This window comes from Ictalurus punctatus, chromosome 19, assembly GCF_001660625.3.
Source record: "Ictalurus punctatus breed USDA103 chromosome 19, Coco_2.0, whole genome shotgun sequence".
NCBI lineage: Eukaryota > Metazoa > Chordata > Actinopteri > Siluriformes > Ictaluridae > Ictalurus > Ictalurus punctatus.
Window position 1 is genome coordinate 15,146,124 of NC_030434.2, and position 21,562 is coordinate 15,167,685.

Genomic DNA, 21,562 nt, shown 5'->3' on the forward strand with positions numbered 1-21,562 from the left:
TAACATGTAACTATAACAGTTTACTGATATTACAAAAGAAATGAGATTCATTTTATAGCTGCTCCCCAGCTCAGCATTCTGTGTCTCTCCTACAGAGGCCAACCCTGAGAAATTCAACAGCCGTTTCCGCAACAAGATGTTCTATGCAGGGGTGAGTACAACTCTGAGTGCCAGAGCTGAGAGACTCTCGGCTGTACAGAGACAGATTAATAAGAGAGAATGGGAGAGAAAGGAAATGACTTTGTGTGTGTCTCACTGTCCCCTCAGGCTGCCTTTTCCGACTTCCTACAGAGGAGCTCCAGGGACCTGTCCAAGCACGTCAGAGTGGTGGTGAGTGGCCCATGTCTTCTGAAACTTTTGATTTTGAGGAGGCATAGATGCGGGCGTTTGACGTGCCCTGTCCAATCCATTAAGCCTAGTGGCAGTGAAGGCCACCCACACGCCACACTGCTAATCTTACCCAAGTGTGACATTCTTGCTGAAACAATACTCCGTGTAACTCCCACAAATCTCAAGTTTTGTCTTCCCCTTTTCCCCACTGTGTATCTTTCTGTGTCCTACTGGCCTCTGAAGTGTGACGGTACGGATCTCACAGCCAAGATCCAGGAGCTGAAGTTCCAGTGCATTGTCTTCTTAAACATTCCCAGGTTTGTGTTTGGATTTAAGAACCCACTATTGTGCTACTGATCTGTTTACTGTATTGTCCATGAGACTTTTGAGCTCCACCATTAGGAGTGTATGTAGAGGAACATGACTAATGTTTCACCAGTCATTTCAAAAGCACTTGCACAAGCACTTGCGTGAATAATGAGATGTCAAGTTTGTTACCCAAGACCTTTTATACTATGTCAGTGGTTCTCAAAGTGGGGTCCAAGATTTTTTATCTATTTTGATACAATTGTGCAAATCACAACCATTATCATTAAAAAAAATCTGTTCTAAGGGGGTCTGGGTAATTTATCTTTTACAGTTATAGGGGTCCTCAACTGCAGATGGTTTGAGAACCTCTGCTGTATGTGACATTTTTTACACACCCTCACCTCACTTCTCTGTAGGTACTGTGCAGGGACCATGCCCTGGGGTAACACAGGTGACCACAGAGACTTCGAACCTCAGCGGCACGATGATGGCTGTATCGAGGTCATCGGCTTTACCATGGCCTCCCTGGTGAGTGGCTAGTTTATGTGTTACGGAAGAACTGGATATGTATGTCTTGCTGAAAATCACTAGACTGTGTAATCATTGATCTTCCGGTGCACCAGGCAGCGCTGCAGGTCGGAGGTCACGGTGAGCGACTACATCAGTGCAGAGAAGTGATTCTCACCACCTACAAAACGGTGCCCGTGCAGGTGGATGGAGAGCCATGTCGCCTGGCACCGTCTACACTCCGTATCTCGCTCCGTAACCAAGCCAACATGGTGCAGAAGAGCAAGAGACGCACATCTGTTCCACTGCTCAATGAGTGAGACACACACACACGCAGAACAGGGCTGTCAACTTCCTTTAAAAATACAGTTCATTAAACATTCGCATGCTCCTGTTGCTCTCATAAACAAAGAAAGCAACATGGAAGCAACATCGTAATTTTAACACAAACTTTAAAAACTAATGGGAATCATTTGTTTCTACAGATAAGATGCCAGATTCAAAATGGCATGCTGTTCACTGAATGTTCTCTCTACATATGAATAATGCATAATGCCACCGTAGAAAAGACACCTCATGGGATCTAGCATTATCAGGGGGGTTTAATTAAAACCTTTTCTGAAAGGGAAACAATATGTTACAGGTTTCTACACAGAACATTTTTTGAATGTTTCCCACTGAAAGACAAACAGAACAAGTCTTTAGGGAACTACACAGACCTGTATTAAGCGTTATTTGCCTAATAGAAGGATTTGAGTTTCAGCGTGATTTAAACGTATCATATTACTCTAATGACACAGATGTTGTTTTATGCGATTTATTCAACTTTTTAATTCAGATTTGACATCATTGTCATGTTTATGCAGAAACTAGCTGAGCCAGCTAGCGAAAAATGTTCAAATAGCTCACTGCTAAACCAGTGGCCATCTTTCAAAATAATTGGCACCTTCAGGAGTGAGTTTACCCTAGTATTCAGAACAGGAAATATCGCTATAGACTACACTGTTAAAAACAAAAGGCTAAATCTAACTACCATAAAGTGAGATGTTCATCTGCTCCTTGTTGGGAAACCGTAAAAGCTTTTAGGTAGAAGCCTAGAATGGAAAATTTCCCTTTCACAACATGTTCCAAGAGAGCCGGAAACATTACTTGTCCAGTTAAAAACCTTAAGAAACCTCTTTCCTCTAAATATACAGTATTCCTGTCAGAAACGATTACTTAAAACCTTTTCTGCAAGTGAACCCTTCGTTATAGGGTTTTACATAGAACAAGACACGATAAACAGAAGAACCTTTTAACGTACTACATAGAACTGTATGTAATACACTATGCGCCTAACAGAACAGCATTTGAGTTTCAGACACAGAAAAGGCACGATGTTACTCTTACTATACAGATTTAGATTTTCTGAACATTTATTTGATACAAAATTAATATATAATTAAAAAAAAAAAAACATTAAAAATAAAGCATGCCATTAGTAATGCACAGTCCTTTATTTCGATTTGTTCAAATCCCTTTTTTCTGTACAGGGGGTCGAACTTGGTTAGAATTTTTATTAGGTAACCAAAAGTGCAACATGTTTTTCTTTGAATGCATAAAAACGATGAAAATGTGAATATTACTGAAATGTATTTCTACAGCACGAGCATATGTACACATGATTCTGAACACTTGAGTGGCTGGTTCTGGTTGTGTAATTAACCTGTGTGATTCTGCCTGCTGTTTAAGTTAATACTCTGGTTTAAGCTCCCTTCCCTGCATCTGTGTGTCGTGTGTGAAGAGCTCTCTGAACAGCCCTGATCTCTGTCCCTTTCTTCACGCCTTCCCTCTGCAGTGGTTCTTTCTCTCTTCTCCTGCGTTCTAACCTGTCTATAATAATCCACATCACTTTCCTTGCTAATAACTAAACTGAGCTCCTTATCCATGTTTGTGTCCCATCCTCCCCATCTCTCTCTCTCTCTCTCTCTCTCTCTCTCTCTCTCTCTCTCTCTCTCTCTCTCTCCCTCTCTCCCTCTCTCTCGCTTGCTCCTGTGTTGCCTGTGCTGGTGCAGCATTCAGAAAGTGTGCGCAGCAGATCTGCGCCGCCTCTCTGCTCCCCCTGACTCCTTCTCGGTGTAAGTATTTCTCTGGTCCTCACCGCACACATGCTCACACACCCGCCTCACACTCCTCAGCCATGCAGAGAGTGTGTGTGTGCGTGTGTGTATTTGTGTGTGCACCAGTCTGTGTGAGGGTGGAAGGAGGCTTGCTTGTGTGACTGCAAAAACTGCACACACAAGATTCACATGTTCATTTGTGCAGGTTTTTCTGTAGCTCGTATTTTCCAGGCGATAAAACGTGTTCATTTTATTCCCCTTAAGCAGGGGCTGCAATTTATAGTGCAAAATGCAATGGTATCATTTTTTTTTTTTTTTTTTTTGCATTAACCTCATTATTAATACGCCAGTTTGAAATGTTGCGGTAGAACTGCTGCTCCAGCATTTAGTTTATTTCTGACACAGGAAGTGAAATAACAGTCTTAGTAATATTTAGGAAGCTGCAAGCAGAAGTTACCAAATTGCAGCCAAATGTAAACCACTGATATGCTAATACTAACATATGCAGATATGTAGTTTTGATAAACAAGCTGAGTAAGTTCTGTAGAAATCTCTTGAAATCTGAAATATGTAATAAAAAAAAAAGAATAAATAAATATTTGTTACAGACAGCATATGTCTGTAATTATTCTTTACTGCTGGTCATATTTTGCATGATTCATTAATATCACTCATGTAAGCCAGGAATTTTGTTTGTTTCTTTATTTATTTATCTGTGAAATCCTCAATGCCGAAGTGAAATCAGTGCCCTCCACTAATATTGGCACCCTTGGTAAATATGAGCAAAGAAGGCTGTGAAAAATTGTCTTTATTGTTGAACCTTTTGATCTTTTGTTCAATAAATTCACAAAAATACTCTGCTCTGATGGATATCAAACAATTGCAAACACAGGTTTATCAAAAAAAATCTGTTAAATATATGCGTGCCACAAACATTTTTAGTCAATACTTTATGTTACCTCGCTTTGCCAAGATAACAGCTCTGAGTCTTCTCCTATAATGCATGATGCGGTTGGAGAATACATGGCAAGGGATCTGAGACTGTTCCTCCATACAGAATCTCTCTAGATCCTTCACATTTCTAGGTCCACGCTGGTGGACTCACCTCTTCAGTTCACCCCACAGGTTTTCTATGGGTTTTAAGTCAGGGGACTGGGATGGCCATGGCAGGACCTTGATTTTGTGGTCAGTAAACCATTTTTGTGTTGATTTTGATGTATGTTTTGGATCATTGTCCTGCTGGAAGATCCAACCACGGCCCATTTTAAGCTTTCTGGCAGAGGCAGTCAGATTTTTATTTAATATCTGTTGATATTTGATAGAGTCCATGATGCCATGTGTCCTAACAAAATGTCCAGGTCCTCTGGCAGAAAAACATCCCCAAAGAATTAAAGAGCCACCACCATATTTAACCGTGGGCATGAGGTACTTTTCCATATGGCTACCTCTCTGTGTGCGCCAAAACCACCTCTGGTGTTTATTACCAAAAAGGTCTATTTTGGTTTCATCTGACCATAGAACCCGATCCCGTTTGAAGTTCCAGTAGTGTCTGAAAAACCAAAGACGCTTGAGTTTGTTTTTGCATGAGAGTAGAAGCTTTTTTCTTGAAACCCTTCCAAACAACTTGTGGATTGTTGTTTTGGAGACTTTCTGACCCCATGCGCAACAAATGTTTTGGCCACTTGAACCATCCTCTTCACAGTGCGTTGAGACGATGTAGACACACGTCCAAATCCAAGTTGATTCATAACATTTCCAGTTGACTGGAACTTCTTAATTATTGCCCTGATAATGGAAATGGGCATTTTCAATGAAAACCATTTTGTGAAGCTCAACAACCTTTTGCAGCACATCATAGCTCTATTCCTTGGTCTTACCCATTGTTATGAATGACTAAGGGAATTTGGCCTCATATTTATACCCCTGGGAAACAGGAAGCCATGCTTGAACAATTTCCTGTTCCTAGTCACCCAGGTATACAAAAAAAATAAATATATCGGTGGGAATATACTTCAAATATGTGGCACTAATAATTGTGGCACACATATTTAACAATTTTTTTTTTTAATAAACCTGTGTTGTATTTGCAATTGTGGCGGCTGGGGCTCAGGTGGTAAAGTCCACTAATCATAGGGTTGGGGGTTCAATTCCTGGCCCACATGACTCCACATGCTGAAGTGTCCTTGGGCAAGACACTGAACTCCAAGTTGCTCCCAATGGCAAACTAACACCTTACATTGCAGCTCTGCTACCATTAGTGTGTGTGTGAGCATGTGTGAGTGTGTGTGAATGCGTGAATGAGAAACAGTGTAAAGTGCTCTGTAGAACTGCTAAGGTAAAAAAAAAAGTGCTGTATAAATACAGAGCATTTACTGTTGTCTGATATCCATGAGAACAGAGTATTCCTGTGAATTTTTTTAACAAAAGATCAAAAGGTTAAACAATAAAGGCAATTTTTTGTCCTTTGCTTATATTTACCAAGGGTGCCAATATTAGTGGAGGACACTGTATATTATGTCTGACAGGGGCATTAAGATCAGTATTGTAGCAGAAGTTTCTATAAAACGCTGAACTACAGCAATACTAAAGTGACAAAAACAGACACGAGGTGGAGGGGGGTTCGGGGTATCCTTATACTTATGACTTATTGTCTAGAAAATACAGCATGTGTGTTCTTGTGTTTGTGTTAACCCTTGTGCGTCCTTATGGACATTTTAGTCTTTTTCATTTTTTTAAACATAATTTTGTCTGTGTTAATGCAAACAGCATCAGTTTTGCAAAAGGTGTGTATTTTTATTGGAATTTTTTATATTTCACCCTCATTTGCCTTCATAAATCTATTTTAAACTAGGTACACAAAATAGTTACACTCAGGACCTTAAGGACAAAAATGTCCCCGTTGAAACCCAATATCAAACTGCAATATTTAATACCCGTGATGTTTATGCATTCTGTCAATAGGCTTTTATTTTGTTGACAGGGTTTCAAAACATTGATTTTTAAAATATATTTCTGAAATGTGTAGTATTATCTCAGGTTTAGCCTATAGGGAAAAGCCATATGCGTTTCCTTTTTTCTGATTCTGCTGTATTATAGAGCACTGCAGACCAGCAGAATAAATGATGCAGCTATAATTGTGTGGGTGTTTGTGTCTGTATGGATATGATGTATGGAGTTGTATGTTTGTACTGAAAATTTTATGTGTGAGAACAGTTTGAAAGAAAGGAATGATATTGTACTGGAAATCACAAATCCCACCCATGTATACGAGTTAAAGAAGGGTACTGAGCTTTGAAGATTTTTGCAGTATGTAAAGAAACCGGCGTTTAAGAGGTTAAAATTCTGAAATGAATGAATGTTTGATAATTATAATCAGAACTGATGCTGGTAAAAAAAAATCGAACTTAGTGAAAGTCAAAAAATATGAATATATAATATTTCTATGACATGGATATTTTTCTCCTTTATGGACCTGAGTGGTAGGTTTTTTTTGTTAGTTTGTTTTAATCTGACACTGCATAAAAATCTGAATGCATCAAAATTAATGTTGTTGTTAATCATTGACATATCGAAGACTAATAATCAAAGAAAATAAATCGTGCATAGCATTTAGTATATGGAAAATAATTGTTTAATTTTTTTCATAAAAAACATCTGTGGCATTATGTAAACAAACTAGCATTTAAAGGGTTACAATTCTGAAAATAAATGAATGTTTGGTCATTATGATCGGAACTGATGCTGGTGAAAAAAAAAATGAAAAAAAAAAATCGACGTCTGTGAAAAAAATATTCATATATAATATTTTTATGACAGTTTTTGGACATGGACATTTCTGTCCTCTATGGACCTATGTGTAACTTTCTTTAATTGATGCACAAGGGTTAATGTACATTTCACTCTGCTATACAGCTATACATAGAGTGATTTGATGCTGTGGGTGTTGTGTGGTTATAAAGCGTGCTTTCGTCAAGCTTTGCCACTTACAGGTGCATCTCAAAAAATTATGTGGAAGATGAATAAATTAACATACTTTTCAGAAGGTCAACATTTCTGTATTATAAATTCTTTACTATAATATTTTGAGATACTGGATTTTTGCTTTTCATGAACTGTAAGCCATAATCATCAAGATTAAATCAAAACAAAAAAGGCTTGACATATATTTCACTTTATACGTAATGAATCTAGAATATATGAAAGTTCCACTTTTTTAATTAAATTATGGGGAGAAATTAACTTTACCATGATATTCGAATTTTTTGAGATGCACCTGTATGTTACTTTTTTATTTTGTTTTTAAATTACTTCCCCTTAATCCAAGAGTAATGGTTTGTCTTGTGTGCTCGTATACCTGGATAAACATTTTTCCATCAGTGACAGTCGGCTATCACTTAAATTGAAGCATTTTCCAAATGTTATTATTTTAAAACAAATTTCTGCTTAGTGTAACTTTTAAAGTTAGTTTTAGAGCGGCTATGGTTAAATCAGTCAATCAGATAAATGAATAACTGAAGAAACATTGAGGGAAAACAGGAACAGTTTTTTAGTATTTGCTTTCTTCACCAGAGTATGTGTCAATATATATTATTCTCCCTGTGTGTGTGTGTGTTTTTCTGTGTGCAGCCCTCACACGGTGCCTGAACGCCTACGGCTGCGTGTTAATCGCATCGGCCGGCACGAATATGAAAGCTTGCAGTTGGACAAGGAGCGACTGCGAGAAGTCTGTGAGTGACTATATGTCATTTCCTCACTCAATGCCTGCTGTAACTACTACTCTAGCAAAGCAGTTCAAGAGGGTTATGCGAATGATGTTTTTGTGTATTCTAAAGTAAGCGAATGTTTAACAACAGCTCAAAACATTCAGTAGCGTTCTCTAATGTTCCAGTCATGGAAAATACCCTGAAAAGGATGAAAATGAAATACATTAAATGTCCTGTAACTCATGGTGAGGTATAATATTGGGCTTATAAGATATATGTATATATATATATATATATATATATATATATAACATATTTTTTCTGTTGCTGGCATATAAAAGCATGTCTGATATATATCGGATTTCAGGGAGAAGTTAGAGTCACTATCTAGACCTGCAGAGTCAGTCAACATAAAAATATGATATTTTTATATCATTCACACAACTACACAGAACTAAATAATACTACAAAGACATACACAGGACTACATAAAATGCACATGTGCAAACGTGTGCAACAGTGTAAGAGAGTACACAGTCTGCCCGAGGGCCCGAATGTTTGGCACCTGTTCTCAGCCTTCACAGAAAGTAGAGATGTTGCTGGGCGTTCTTGGCTATGGAGCTGGTGTTGAGGGACCAGGTGAGGTTCTCTGTTGGAGATGCTGGAGACGGCGATGCCATTGGAGACACCACTGTCACTGAATTATCTATCATTCAAATAATACCTAGTCTGGGGTGGTTCTGTGCTGGTCTGTGGGTGACAAATTGTCCATAGCAGCAGATGGGGTACAGTCAGTAATTATATATCTATAAAATATGGTAGACTTATCAGATGATTGTAGGTTTAATTTGCAGCAGAAATCCCCGGCTCATTGGTGCAATTATCCAATCAGCCAATCATGTGGCAGCAGCCCAGTGCATAAAATCTTGCAGAAACAGGTCAAGAGATTCAGTTAATGTTGATATCAAACATCAGAATGGGGAGATATGGGATGTCAGTGACTGGCTCTGATGCTTGTACTGAGGATCCTTTCAGCACACTCAGTACTGTTTGACTTTATAGCATACAGTTGTGCAAGACTTTGGGTCCTCTCAAGCTTTCTTCTTCATGTTGTCTCAGGGAGTTTTTCTTTGCCTCTGTCAGCACTGGCTTGCTCATTAGGGATCTACATCTATATCCAGAGTTCTGTAAACCTGCTTTAGGACAATATCCATTGATAAAAGCACTATAGAAATAAAATGGTATTGATTTGAATAGATCTTTGACTGTAGCATAGTTGTTGGTGACAGACAGGCTTGTTTGCGTATTTCAGAAATGTCTGATCTCCTGAGATTTTCACAGACAACAGTCTCCAGAGGTGACACAGAATGGTAGAAACAAAACCAAAAAACCAGAAAACATCCAGTGAGCGGCAGTTCTGTATGTGAAAACTTCTTGTTTATATGAGCGGTCAGAGGAGAATGGCCAGACTCGTTTGAGCTGACAGGAAGGCTACGGTAACTGAAATAAATACAACCGATTACTATGGTGAGCAGAAACACATCTCAGAATGCACTAAACTGGACAGATGAATATTGGAAAAAGACCAGGTGATGTCTTTACAATATTTATCTGTTCAGGTCCAAGCACAGTAATAAGTAGTTGAGGGTTAATGATCTTACTCAAGGGCACAAAAGTGACTGGGAGAGCTGAGATTTTAAACTGTTAAGCTACCAATGTTTCCAGTGTACCCTTACCCTGGATTTTTTTTGTTTTGCTCTCATGTATGGATAAATGCTTTTGTGTTTGACATAATGTACATTATTGACTAATACCAACTCTGTGTGTGTGTGTGTGTGTGTGTGTGTGTGTGTGTGTGTGTGTGTGTGTGTGTGTGTGTGTGTGTGTGGGCACAGCGACCCCTGTTGGCATCGTGGTGGTAAGAGGAGACTGTGACCTAGAAACTTGTCGACTCTACATTCACAGACTGCAGGAGGTGAGAATCTTTCTCCACAGAGGGTGTATCCTCATCCAGAGCAGCTGTCCTGCCTTCAGTGCTGATGAATACTAGGGCAGCGTGTCCTCTGAGGCACTTTAACTCGCCTCATTATAAGGCAAACTCACTATCAACAAAGACATGCAGTAATTAGTAGAGTCTCTTGGCAGAGAAAACTGAACTAAAGCTACAATCAGGATGATGTTACACTGCCTGCAAATGAACAGTTATTACCATTCTCAATTTATATACTTTAACAGGACAGCTTTACACCTGCAATTAATAAAACAGAGATCTGAAAAGACATATGAATCAAAAGGATCTAATCAGTACTGAAAGCTTAATGTTTGTTATATATGTTATATACATAATGTTTGTTAGTAAGTCAGATTGTTTTATCATTGCAGTGCCTCCCATTATATATTTATTTATTTAAATATAATTTTTCACCACAAAACCATAAATGCAACACAGGTACGTGTTCTGTGACGCTGCTCCAGTAGGCACTATGCTGACCACACAAGTTGTGTGGGTGTGTTCCTGTCCCCATTTATGGGAAGCGGCATGAGAATGAGAATGAGTCATGCCTTGTAGGCCATGGCTGAACATGCCGGTCTTTTAGTCCATATATAAAAGTCTTTAAATCATGATGAAGGAAGTTATTAGCATTAATATGTGTGGTGATCTGGGAAAGCCCAACAGTTACATGTTACTGTGACTGAACAGCTAAAAATGCGAAAAATCAGGTTTTGGTCAAAATTGGATCAATGTTTTTGGGGTCAAAAAACAGGTTTGGTTAAAGTTTTTCTTCCTATAATATACTGGACATCTCAACTTTATGAAACCTAGTTTAGGCTATTGTCCTGCAAAGATTACATTGTATAAGGAGCCAGTTTAACAAACACATTGGTGAATGGAGTTAGTCTGTGTAAAGATGTCTAAAACCGTGCTAAGTCTCAATGCTAGCTGTCAAAATCTCCATAATATTTCTGTGCTACTGTGTGTGTGTTAATATTTAATCTTTAAATGCAGTTTTCTCCCTTTTCATTTTTTGGGGTAACCAGATTTTAAAATATTACAAGTTGAGAGATGTATTTCAGGTCAGCAAAACCCATAGTTTCTGAGCATTACATAATAGGGTTTTCTCAGGCTGCCAAGCATACACATGTACTTTCACAGATGTTAATATCCAGCTAGCCACAATGAGTTCACATTAGATTTTTAATAGTATTCATAAATGTTCATAATCTTAACTTGACTAGTGCAGATTGTCAGAATCCATTGAATGTTATGTCTTCTATGTCCACTTTCTAAGACACATTTTCAGTGTCTTGATTCTGGCACAGGCATTAGTTTTAGTTATTGTAATATTTTCTCAGAGCTGAAATAATCAGCAACTGTTTGCTGTGTTTTGGCCGGGTTTTGAAACCAAAAATCAAATGCATTATATATGCTGTGAAATCAGCAAGTTTTTGCTTGCTGTATAGCTACGATAATCAACCTAAGTTAGCATGTAGTGAAAGCTAGCTAGCTACTGTAAGTCTTTTCTGTATAGATTTTTCAAAAATAAATATTGATTACCCAGTAACTAAATGTGATTATTTTAGGCCAGATTTGAATTAGACAGGAGTGTCCCAGTAATTTACCTGCTTGTTTTTTTTCGCTAGTAGCTACTATCTGACATACTTAATGTATACTTAATAAAACCTCATGTATTTCATCAAGCTTTATTGCTTCTAATCTACTAATCCAATCATTGAATTCTGCCAGCTGTCCTATTTCCGCTCTGAACACACGAGCCACACTGACATTAGGTGACACATAATTAACTGTATACTGCATGTTTTCCCTTGGTGGGCACGGTGGCTTAGTCGTTAGCACGTTTGCCTCACACCTCCGGGTTTGGGGGCTTCAATCCCACCTGCGCTCTGTGTACATGGAGTTTACACGTTCTCCCCTGTGCTTCAGGGGTTTCCTCCGGGTACTCCGGATTCCTCCCCCAGTCCAATGACATGGGTTTATGTGGATTGGCATTTCCAAATTGTTTGTAGTGTGTGAATGTGTGTGATTGTGCCCTGCGATGGGTTGGCACACCGTCCATGGTGTCCACCGCCTTGTGCCCCAAGTTCCCTGGGATAGGCTCCAGGCTCCCAGACGACCCTGTGTAGGATAAGCAGTATGGAAAATGGATAGATGTTTCCCTTTAACACTAATAACCTTTATGTGTAACGCCTGCATTCATAGGATCTGCAGCAGACGCCCTCTGCTGGTCAAAGAGTGCACTATCAGGTACTTGTACTAAAATGTTCCATGTTGATTCACTAAAGCGGTGCAGCTGTATCATGTATCATGTATCATGTGGCTTCTTACATTCATTGCATCTGCAGTGTATGAGCAGTTACCACTGACATTTATTTCAACACGTTTTCCTATAACAGAGAAAATACCAGAAACTCTGTTTGCATGAAACACACTTGTAATGGAAGTATAAGGGCAGTTATTGAATTACATAAATTTACGTACATGCTTAAAATACATGACTATACAAATCAAATTTAAAGCTACAAACATTGCATATCTAGGGTCTTGGGATGAGAAATTAATGTTCATGGTAATCACACATATGCTATAGACTTAGTGCTTCACCAAGCACTTGGAGTACTTGTAAATTATACAAACAAACAAACAAACAAACAAAAATCCCTTGTCTTCTGTATTTTCTTTTAAACTGTACTAATCTCCTCTAATAGGGTTTTAGCCAGATTATTTTTAGTCCCGGACCTAGTGAACTGCATGAGGATATGTTTTGATAACGACTCCTTTGGATCAGAGTGTCTGCTAAGTGCTGTAGATGTAAATATAATGCTGTACATGTGGTAGATAGAGATTAGGCTGAAACATGCAGATTTTCTTTTTGATTCTAACTGTATAAGTTTGTCAACCCCCCCCCCCCCCCCCCCCTTTAACTTATGTTTCTCACTAAACAATGCAACAAGGTTACTTAATTACGTAATGTAAACTTAATAAAAACAGATATTGTTTAGTAATATTAATAGAAATATTTGAGAAATTTCAAAATAATCTGTTGCATTTACTATTTGAAACATTTGTTTAATGTTTTTCCAAAAAAATCCCATGTTTCCCAGGATGAGAGCAGAGGTTTGTCCCAGCCTGCTTCTGCACACAGACTTTCCACTAACTGGAGTTTCTTAGACTGTAAGTCATGGGTAATGACTCATACGGATTTTCTGTATTTCACTATTCAAATTTGCAATGATAATATTAACACACTCTGCCAATGTTTTCTAGCCACATCAGCTGACCGCTTTTACCGCATAGATAAGGCTCAGGTAGGCCTTAGATTAACAGATAGTGAGTCATGTTTAGTCACTAGAGTTAATTTAATGTGTTTTCCAGTTCATATATATATGTGTGTGTGTGTGTGTGTGTGTGCGTGTGTAGGACCATCTGCATTTTGTGACAGAGATTTGTCAGGATGAGGTGTTCATCCTGGACCATGAGACATCTGCACTGAGCCAGGCCAGAGTCCCTGAAATGCCAGATGTGGTGGTGGAGCCCAGCTCGGGGTGAGAATGTCATCAAATATCCTCATAGCACAGTGGTGGACAAATCTGTAGCCCAGGCACACAAGACAAGAAGAGTAGATATATCCAGGTTTTTGTTTATCTTTTTTTTTTATTGACATGGGCGGCTGTGGCTCAGGTGGTAGAGCGGGTTGTCCACTAATCGTAGAGTTGGTGGTTCGATTCCCGGCCCACGTGACTCCACATGCCGAAGTGTCCTTAGGCAAGACACTGAATCCCAAGTTGCTCCTGATGGCAAGTTAGCGCCTTGCATGGCAGCTCTGCTACCATTGGTGTGTGAGTGTGTGTGTGAATGGGTGAATGAGAACCAGTGTAAAGCGCTTTGGATAAAAGCGCTATATAAGTGCGCCATTTACCACTTACATTTTCTTGGTGTACAAGCAGACTCAGAAGACTGTTGATTTAACAGTCAGTAGCATGTAATGTAACCTCACTCATCCAACAACCAGACAAAAAAATGTCCTTCCTATTGACTTTCATTAAATAAATCTTTTCATTTGATATGTTTGTTTAAACATAAATTAATCCCTCCACCTGCCGCACTGTGCACATGCACCAAGGACATGGCCTGGCTGTTGATAGGAGCTATAGTTACTAGCCATATATTTCCAGAAGTATGAATACAAAGGCATGCAGAAACAGTGACCAAAGTGCAATGCAGCATAAACACTGTTACGTTGCTCTAATGCTAGCACAAAATGCAGTCACTTCACATTTAGACATTTCATCAAGTGAAAATGAACACGCTAGCCAGGCTCAAATTGTGTGCAACAAGACAACAGCACAGCTCATAGCCGAAATGCTGGCCAAAATCTTTCTGTCTTTTTTCCATGGGCACGAGCGCGATGCTTCATCAGCAAAAACATCAGGAGAGGATAAAGATACACAAAATCAATCCTCCCAGGGATTCAAGTACTCTCTTGTTCTCCTTAATCAGATTAATGCAAATAATTAGCTTGTCATACTTTTGAGTTAAATTACTATACGTTGTTTTTCCGTTTTTTTTGTAGATTGTACTAATTGGACTTCTGGCCAAACCTAACATGAGACTGGTCGAGCACATTGCTGCTTTCTCTTGCCTGATGGGCTAACTAACGAGTTCATGATTTGTCCACCCCTCTACCAGAGCTATTAAACACAGGAGAATGTCCTCATGTCCTCCTTCTACTAAACATAATTTGCTTATGAGACAAGGCTCTGATTCTGATTCTGCTGACTACTGCTTTTTGCAGGGTTTCATTGACAACAGAAGAACAAGGTACAGTAGAACTGCAATCTTCTTATTCAAACTAAACTGCAGATTAAAAGATGGAAAGGTACACTATAAGTCCAAACTTAGTTTAGGATCTAAATGGCAGATTGTTGTTAGAATTAACAGAGGTACAAAGTACAATATAAATTCAAGCATATTTATAACCTAAATAGTTTAAAATCTTGTTCTGCAATCTAGATTGCAGATTACAGTCGTAATTATTCTTTCACATCCTAGTGATTAGTGCCTAAAGCTCCTGGAAATTCCAAATGACCAAGAAGTGAGGAGTTTACAGAGTAAACTGTGGATTTTTTATTAATAGGCACCCTTCATAAAAACAGACAGAAATGAATATATAAAATTAGTAATTTACAAGTAGTGTCATTTCCCCCCCAAAATTATTGCCACTGCCACAATTACTATTTAGTAAAACATCAATGAGTCAGCAACAGAGTTTATGATATTAGGCAATTTTCCTTGTATCCAGTTCCTTTTTTGACCAAATGTGGCATTTAAGGTGCCCTGTGGGGTGAACTGAAGAAAGTCCCATCAGTGTGGACCTAGAAATGTGAAGGATCTGGAGAGATTCCGTATGGAGGAACGGTCTCAGATCCCTCGCCATGTATTCTGCAACCTCATCAGGCATTATAGGAGAAGACTCAGAGCTGTTATCTTGGCAAAGGGAGGTAGCACAAAGTATTGACTAAAAGGATACCAATAATTGTTGCACACCTGTATTTAATAAAAGATTTTTTTTGATAAACCTGTGTTGTGTTTGTAATTGTTTGATATCCATGAAAACAGAATATTTTTGTGAATTATTTGCACAAAAGATCAAAAGGTTAAACAATAAAGACAATTTTTCACAGCCTTCTTGGCTCATATTTACCAAGGGTGCCAATATTAGTGGAGGGCAATGTATGACCAAAAACCACATGACCACAACTTCTTTCACACAGTGCTTCCCAGCATTACGTTGTTGTTATGGAGGTGTTTTTTAAACAGTTCATTCTGAACTGAACTTGAAAAGGATCACATCTTCTTGAATTTAAATGCTGTATGACCACACTGTACATGGAAATGGAGTATCTCATTCCTCTGTATCGCTCTGTATGTTACAGCTTTGCTGACTGCAGCGAGCTCAGGTGATCTGTCCACGGTAGGCTGTTCAAGGTTTAGACATGTTTAAATGAAACTGAAACTGGTTTCTGCCTGACTTGCATGACTGCAATAATCCCTTAGAATTTCACTAACAATTTAAATACTGCTACTTACAAAAATGTTAAATGCATCTCTAACATCATAAATGTGACATAAAAAAGATTCTTTGTACAGATTTAAGTCCAGTCAATACAAAAATAGAAATTAACTTTGAATTTTGTTTCAGTGCACATTTAAGAGATTTTGTTTAGTTTTTTTTTTTTGTATGTTATTTATTAATAATCAGGAAAGCTTTATGGGCTTGAGTGTCTCATTTTAAAAGCAGTCCTGCATGTTAGAAGTAAGTAAAAAATGTTAATTTTCATAGATTTGAAGAAAAAGGAAGCAAGAAAATAACTCCTGCCTAAACAAGTCAGTTAAAAATAACCCAACATGGTACAAGACTATAATGTTTCAGATTAATCAAGATTTTATTTCACTGACAGGGCTCTTTTTTTCTTTAGTATTTTTTCTCAAAGTTAGTTCTGTGTAAACCAGTTATCTAGTCATTTAAGTGCAGAGCTGGGTAGAGAAGCCAAAACTTTTACTCAAGTACAAGTAAAAAATACTCAAGTACTCATAAAAATAATTGTGACATGCAGGGGCTGATGGGTAGTGTAACTCTGCACCATTTGTCACTACCATGACAAGCATATTGATTTTGTTTTGTTTTTTGTTTTTTAATAAGAAGGTCTAATACAATTAGTATTCTTCTGTCATAATTATTATTCCTTCCTCTTCATTTCACTCCTCTTTTCTATCTCTCAGCTGTCTAGCTCATGCAGTAGTGGTCTCAGCTTGTTGGTTAGGGACACAGGAGGTCACTCTGCTCTGCACCTCGCCTCTCAGAACGGCCACATTGACGTTGTCAGCTTCATCCTGCAACATGGTAAGATTCAATATGAATCGCCTGTTTTCACATTTAGTGCACTATATAGTATGACGTGGACGATATGAAACTTTTCACTAATGTGATTGAAGGAGCTAACCATTCCTATAAACCATTCCTATTCCTATATTAGTGGATATCATTTTACAAGGCCAAGAGATAGGTCAAACAGTGCTAACTGTGTTGAAAGGCTGGTCAGTATGGTCATATTGTGACTAAGAGTACTGGGGCGAGCACATGACAGTCTTTATGATTACAGGTTTACGGTATCCTGGTGAGACATGTCATCTTACATCACTGAACTGTCAAAACTTCTGAAAATGTAATGTATTTTTAGGTACAACTGACAAAGACCTTATCATACGGTTGTGAGTTTGAATCCCGACGATGTCATATCTGTTCACTTTACAGATGGAAAATATAATAAAAATTGTTCACACTTGGTGTTGGTGTGAGATAAGCAGTGCCCTCAGCACCTTTGGTTGTTGTTCATAATAGCACCACCTTCATGAATGTGGTATGAGGCATTATTCATGCTTTATTCATCCCAGTTTCAAAAATGGTAATCAGTCAGCTGATGAATCAGTCAGACCTGACTATATATTTTTACAAAAGCCATAGGGTAATTCCATGTGTTCTTATAGGGAATAGCAGAGGTGCCAATATCTATGGTTTAGACATACTATTTTACTATTTCTGACTCCATTAGATCATGCCTTAAATCACAGATCATATGCTGATTTTATTTATTTATTTTGTGTTTTCTCATCCTCCACTGAAACGAATTCCTGTCTAAACCAGCTGTCTGTGCCTGCCAGGCATCTTGTGACATTGTAATTGTCAGGAATCATGTGAGGACATAATTGCAGGTACTGAACGATTTTATTAACAAGACAGAGACGTAATCCAAAAGTGAAAGAAACAGGCAAGTATCACGCGATGAGCAAACAACATGAACTGGGCTAGGTGAGACTGGGCTCTCTAAACTAGAAAACCAGAACTAGATCAAAAATCAGGGAAACAAACAGTATCAAAAGGCTGGGTATCAACTGGCCAGCCACAATGCTCTAAAACCCATTCTTGAATTCACAAAACTCCTCCTTCCTTGCACAAGGAGTTGTGGGCAGTATTAGCTGAAAAAGTGTCCACGGATCCACACATGCCGAAAATCTGCCAGAAGTAGTAGACCATCTGGGTACCTTTGGGATACTCATTTCAACATGCTACGATATGGGACGCACTAATTCCCATCTCGGATACTATGTAGTACGGATAGTATGCCAATTCTGGGAAGTGTAGTTAGATGCCGATTCCTCTGTTGACATGACAGAAATTCTCATACTTGGAAATGATGAGCAGAATGAAGACTTACAGTAATCAGCCTCTCCAAACTTCTGCTGAGAAGTGATCTGTTGCTTGTTGGTTCATCGTATTTGATTTTTGTATTTTCCGTCTTTGTTTCTCAGTTTCAAAATTGATCCTGGATCTAACGGACAAAGAGACGTAAGTGCTAGCTGATGACTCGCTTATAGTTCATCATTCTTTACCAGGGAAAGTGTCTCTATGTCTCTATGTTTTTCTTCGTATCCAGTGGTGACACAGCACTTCACAAAGCCGCATCTCAGAGACACCATGAAGTGTGCAGACTCTTGCTGGAGGCCGGGGCTTCCCACAACAAAACTAACTTTGTGGTGAGTCATGTGTTTTTCTACCTGAAACTCGTCATTTTTGCGTACCTCTTGACTCACTTTGAGTTACAGGTAGCAATAAAACAGTAGGCTGAGATTATTCCAAATGGCTTATTGTGATTTTCAGGTGATTTCTTGATGAATCATGTGTTGAGTAATTATTTTCTCTGAAGATCACAAGATCTCAGGAGGAATTTCATGTTTGACAGGTTTAGCCTTTATGACTTAAAGGTGTATTCTTGTCATCTCAGGGAAAAACTCCCAAAGACTGTGCTCAGGAAGTTGGAGACTCTGATTTGGCTTCCTACCTGGGGAGCAAGGAGTCCGAACAGTCAGCCACACGTGAGGATTTAGAGACGGCTGTGTGAAGAAACACTAGGAAACTCGGTGCCACACACAGACCCTGGCTTTCACAGCTCATGAAAGTACTGGAGTCCACTTTCTCACATGTAAAGAGAGAGAGAGAGAGAGACAGAGAGAGAGTGAGAAGGAAAATGAGAAGGAGAGGTGAGAAGGTCACAGCAATGACCTAAAGGAGCCTCACAGAGACACGGATGGGAGTCCTTTCTAGAGCAGAAACCCCGAAGAAGAGAGGAAAAAGGTTGTTGGCGCTTCCTGGGGATCACTGTGGGTTTAGAATGGTCTTGGGAAGCTTTGCATTGGTATTTATTTATTGCTTATTTATTGATTTATTTATTGAAAGACTGATTGTACTTACTTTAAGAGACATCGTTTTCCTCCCGTTAAGCCTGTGTACTGCTATAGTGGTATGAGGTATTAGATTAAAGATAGATGCAATGCAAATTGCACAGTGCAGTTTCCAAAACCGTGGCAATGGAAGCACTGTGATATACACAGAGATATACAGAGTAACAGCGGGCACACAAGACACTGCTGCCTAAGCCAGCCACCTCTCCTGTACACCATGTTGTGTATTTGTAGTTGTGTATATTCATCCATTACCACAATTGTACTACCAACCCAGGCAGGCAAAAGGCCACAAGCTTCCTCGCAGGCATGAGGAGTTTACCATCACTTTTTTCCTCTTAGCCACCAGTTATGCACCAGTGGCACTAATTGTCAATATGCTTAAATGAGTACAGTAAGTACTTGTTTCCTGAATCAGGAGTATACCGCTCCACGAGCTGAGCAGAGTGATTCCTACTGCCTGAACCTAACACACCTCCTAATTATTTCTATCGTAACATAAACAGCTGATTGAAACTCGGAGTTGACATTATGTGCCTCTTATTCTAGAAATGTCTTTATATTCCTTTATTTGGCTCATGGGTGCCTCATGTCCAAAATTTTTCCATATCAGAGCAAGTGAGTTTTTCAGAAAATCATTCAGTGTGGAAAACATACTCTGCATACATACAGTACATAGTGTTTATCTATATTCTGACATTTGTTCTGTTCTTTTATTTTTTTTGTTGTTTTGCGTGCAGTGACAGTGATTGTGACAGTGAATTATTATCTTAAGAAACAATAGATCATAATCTGAGCCATATTCAATGCAATATGAATGGATGACACGTGCATTAATCTCTTTTGTTTTTTACATTGCAGTAATGTTAATAAATGAATGGTTGTCTAAGGCACCTACAAGCTAAATGATGGACGATTTCATTTCTTTTTAGTCATGGTAGAGGAATTGTCTAGCTTTGTCAGTCCTACAACTTTTTCCAGTTCGTTTATTTAGCACTCCAACTTTCTGTTTCCACTAATCGTAGGGCTGGCGGTTCGATTGTGTCAAAATGGCAACAAAACAAGAGCAGCAAGGTTCAGCCAGTCAAGACAGCAGCATGTGTGCATCCTCTGATCAGAAAATATGAAACAGTAGCTTTTGATGTTCGTTTTGGTAAGCCTGCAAAAATAATAGTGGCCACATCCTGTTGCATTTAAAACAATGCGAGTTAAAAAAAATAAAGCATTTGCATGAAAATGGTCATGATGGAAACGTGTTACACCTGCTGTGAGAGTGGTTTATATATTACTGATCTGCTGTGTTATTTTGTATTATTTGTGATTTTATTGTGCATGAGATTTTGTTACCAGGATATTTCTGCTCAATTATGAGGTTATAAAATGGCCTTATTTCTGTTACTTTTATTTTTGTTAAACATTACTTATCAAAAGTACTTGCTTGATTTTTTTTTTAATGTTTAAATTATGGGAATACTTGAATGATGTATATTTTTTCATTTCTAATTGTGTATTTTAGTGTCATCACTCTATATTAGTGGAATCTGATGACTACTGGCCATCCATGTGTTAGATAGGCCTCGTGTCTTTCTCCAATATTGGAATGTTAGTCATTAAAGAATGAACAGAGTGGAAAGTACATGTGATGTTCATTCGTTTCCAGGAATATCATCAAATAAATATAGTTTATTGTTTAATGACTGAGCTGAGTAAGAAAACAAAATAAATCATGTTTATCTCCCTCCAGTGAACTTTATTATTCAATTAATTATGTTACAAAGTTCTAAAACCTTTCTATTTACCTTTTTTTTGCCATTAGTATAGCAGCATGAAGTAAACTGATGTTAAAAGTTTTTCGTTTTAACTAAATGTTTAAATTATTAACATATATTTTTTAAAGTCACGCATTGTAAATACATGGTTCTCAAATTGGGATCTGGGGACCCCCAAGGTTCCATGAAGCGCACCCAGGGGTCCACAGTTTTAAAAAAAAAAAAAAAATTTTTTAATATTGTTCCAATGAAATCACAACTGTTAATTAGCCAAGTTATTCATCCATCTGTTCATTTTCCATACCGATTATCCTACACAGGGTCATGGGGGAGCCTAGAGCCTATCCCAGGGAACTCGGGACACAAGGAGGGGAACACCCTGGACAGGGTACCAACCCATCTCAGGACACAATCACACACACATTCGCACACTACGGACAATTTAGTTATGCCAATCAGTCTACAACGTATGTCTTTGGACTGGGGGAGGAAACCGGAGTACCTGGAGGAAACCTTCGAATATGCAGA

General features: G+C 38.5%; 1 protein-coding gene and 1 long non-coding RNA gene across 6 annotated transcripts in view; one reads left to right on the forward strand and one right to left on the reverse strand.

Moving 5' to 3' along the window:
- The window catches only part of dgki (diacylglycerol kinase, iota), a 75,360-nt gene extending 54,469 nt beyond the window's left edge, over window positions 1-20,891 (forward strand). For 2 of the 5 annotated variants that reach the window (XM_017494800.3, XM_017494801.3), the window contains exons 16-33: window positions 96-151; window positions 268-330; window positions 574-647; window positions 1,056-1,167; window positions 1,263-1,462; window positions 3,201-3,263; window positions 7,872-7,972; window positions 9,844-9,923; window positions 12,168-12,212; window positions 13,070-13,139; window positions 13,233-13,273; window positions 13,386-13,510; window positions 14,761-14,786; window positions 15,902-15,939; window positions 16,749-16,869; window positions 18,336-18,372; window positions 18,461-18,560; window positions 18,809-20,891. In XM_017494800.3, the coding sequence (XP_017350289.1) occupies window positions 96-151; window positions 268-330; window positions 574-647; window positions 1,056-1,167; window positions 1,263-1,462; window positions 3,201-3,263; window positions 7,872-7,972; window positions 9,844-9,923; window positions 12,168-12,212; window positions 13,070-13,139; window positions 13,233-13,273; window positions 13,386-13,510; window positions 14,761-14,786; window positions 15,902-15,939; window positions 16,749-16,869; window positions 18,336-18,372; window positions 18,461-18,560; window positions 18,809-18,925 (1,469 nt within the window). In that variant the 3' untranslated portion in view covers window positions 18,926-20,891. The remainder of the gene's footprint in view (window positions 1-95; window positions 152-267; window positions 331-573; window positions 648-1,055; window positions 1,168-1,262; window positions 1,463-3,200; window positions 3,264-7,871; window positions 7,973-9,843; window positions 9,924-12,167; window positions 12,213-13,069; window positions 13,140-13,232; window positions 13,274-13,385; window positions 13,511-14,760; window positions 14,787-15,901; window positions 15,940-16,748; window positions 16,870-18,335; window positions 18,373-18,460; window positions 18,561-18,808) is intronic. The other 3 variants (XM_017494802.3, XM_017494803.3, XM_053688297.1) reach the window with 3 other exon arrangements.
- On the reverse strand, window positions 16,388-18,995 carry LOC128635411 (uncharacterized). The gene is made up of 2 exons (XR_008398387.1): window positions 18,866-18,995; window positions 16,388-16,859 (listed from the first exon to the last, which is right to left on the reverse strand). It is a non-coding gene; the product is annotated as an uncharacterized LOC128635411 (long non-coding RNA).
- Window positions 20,892-21,562: the final 671 nt, after the last annotated feature.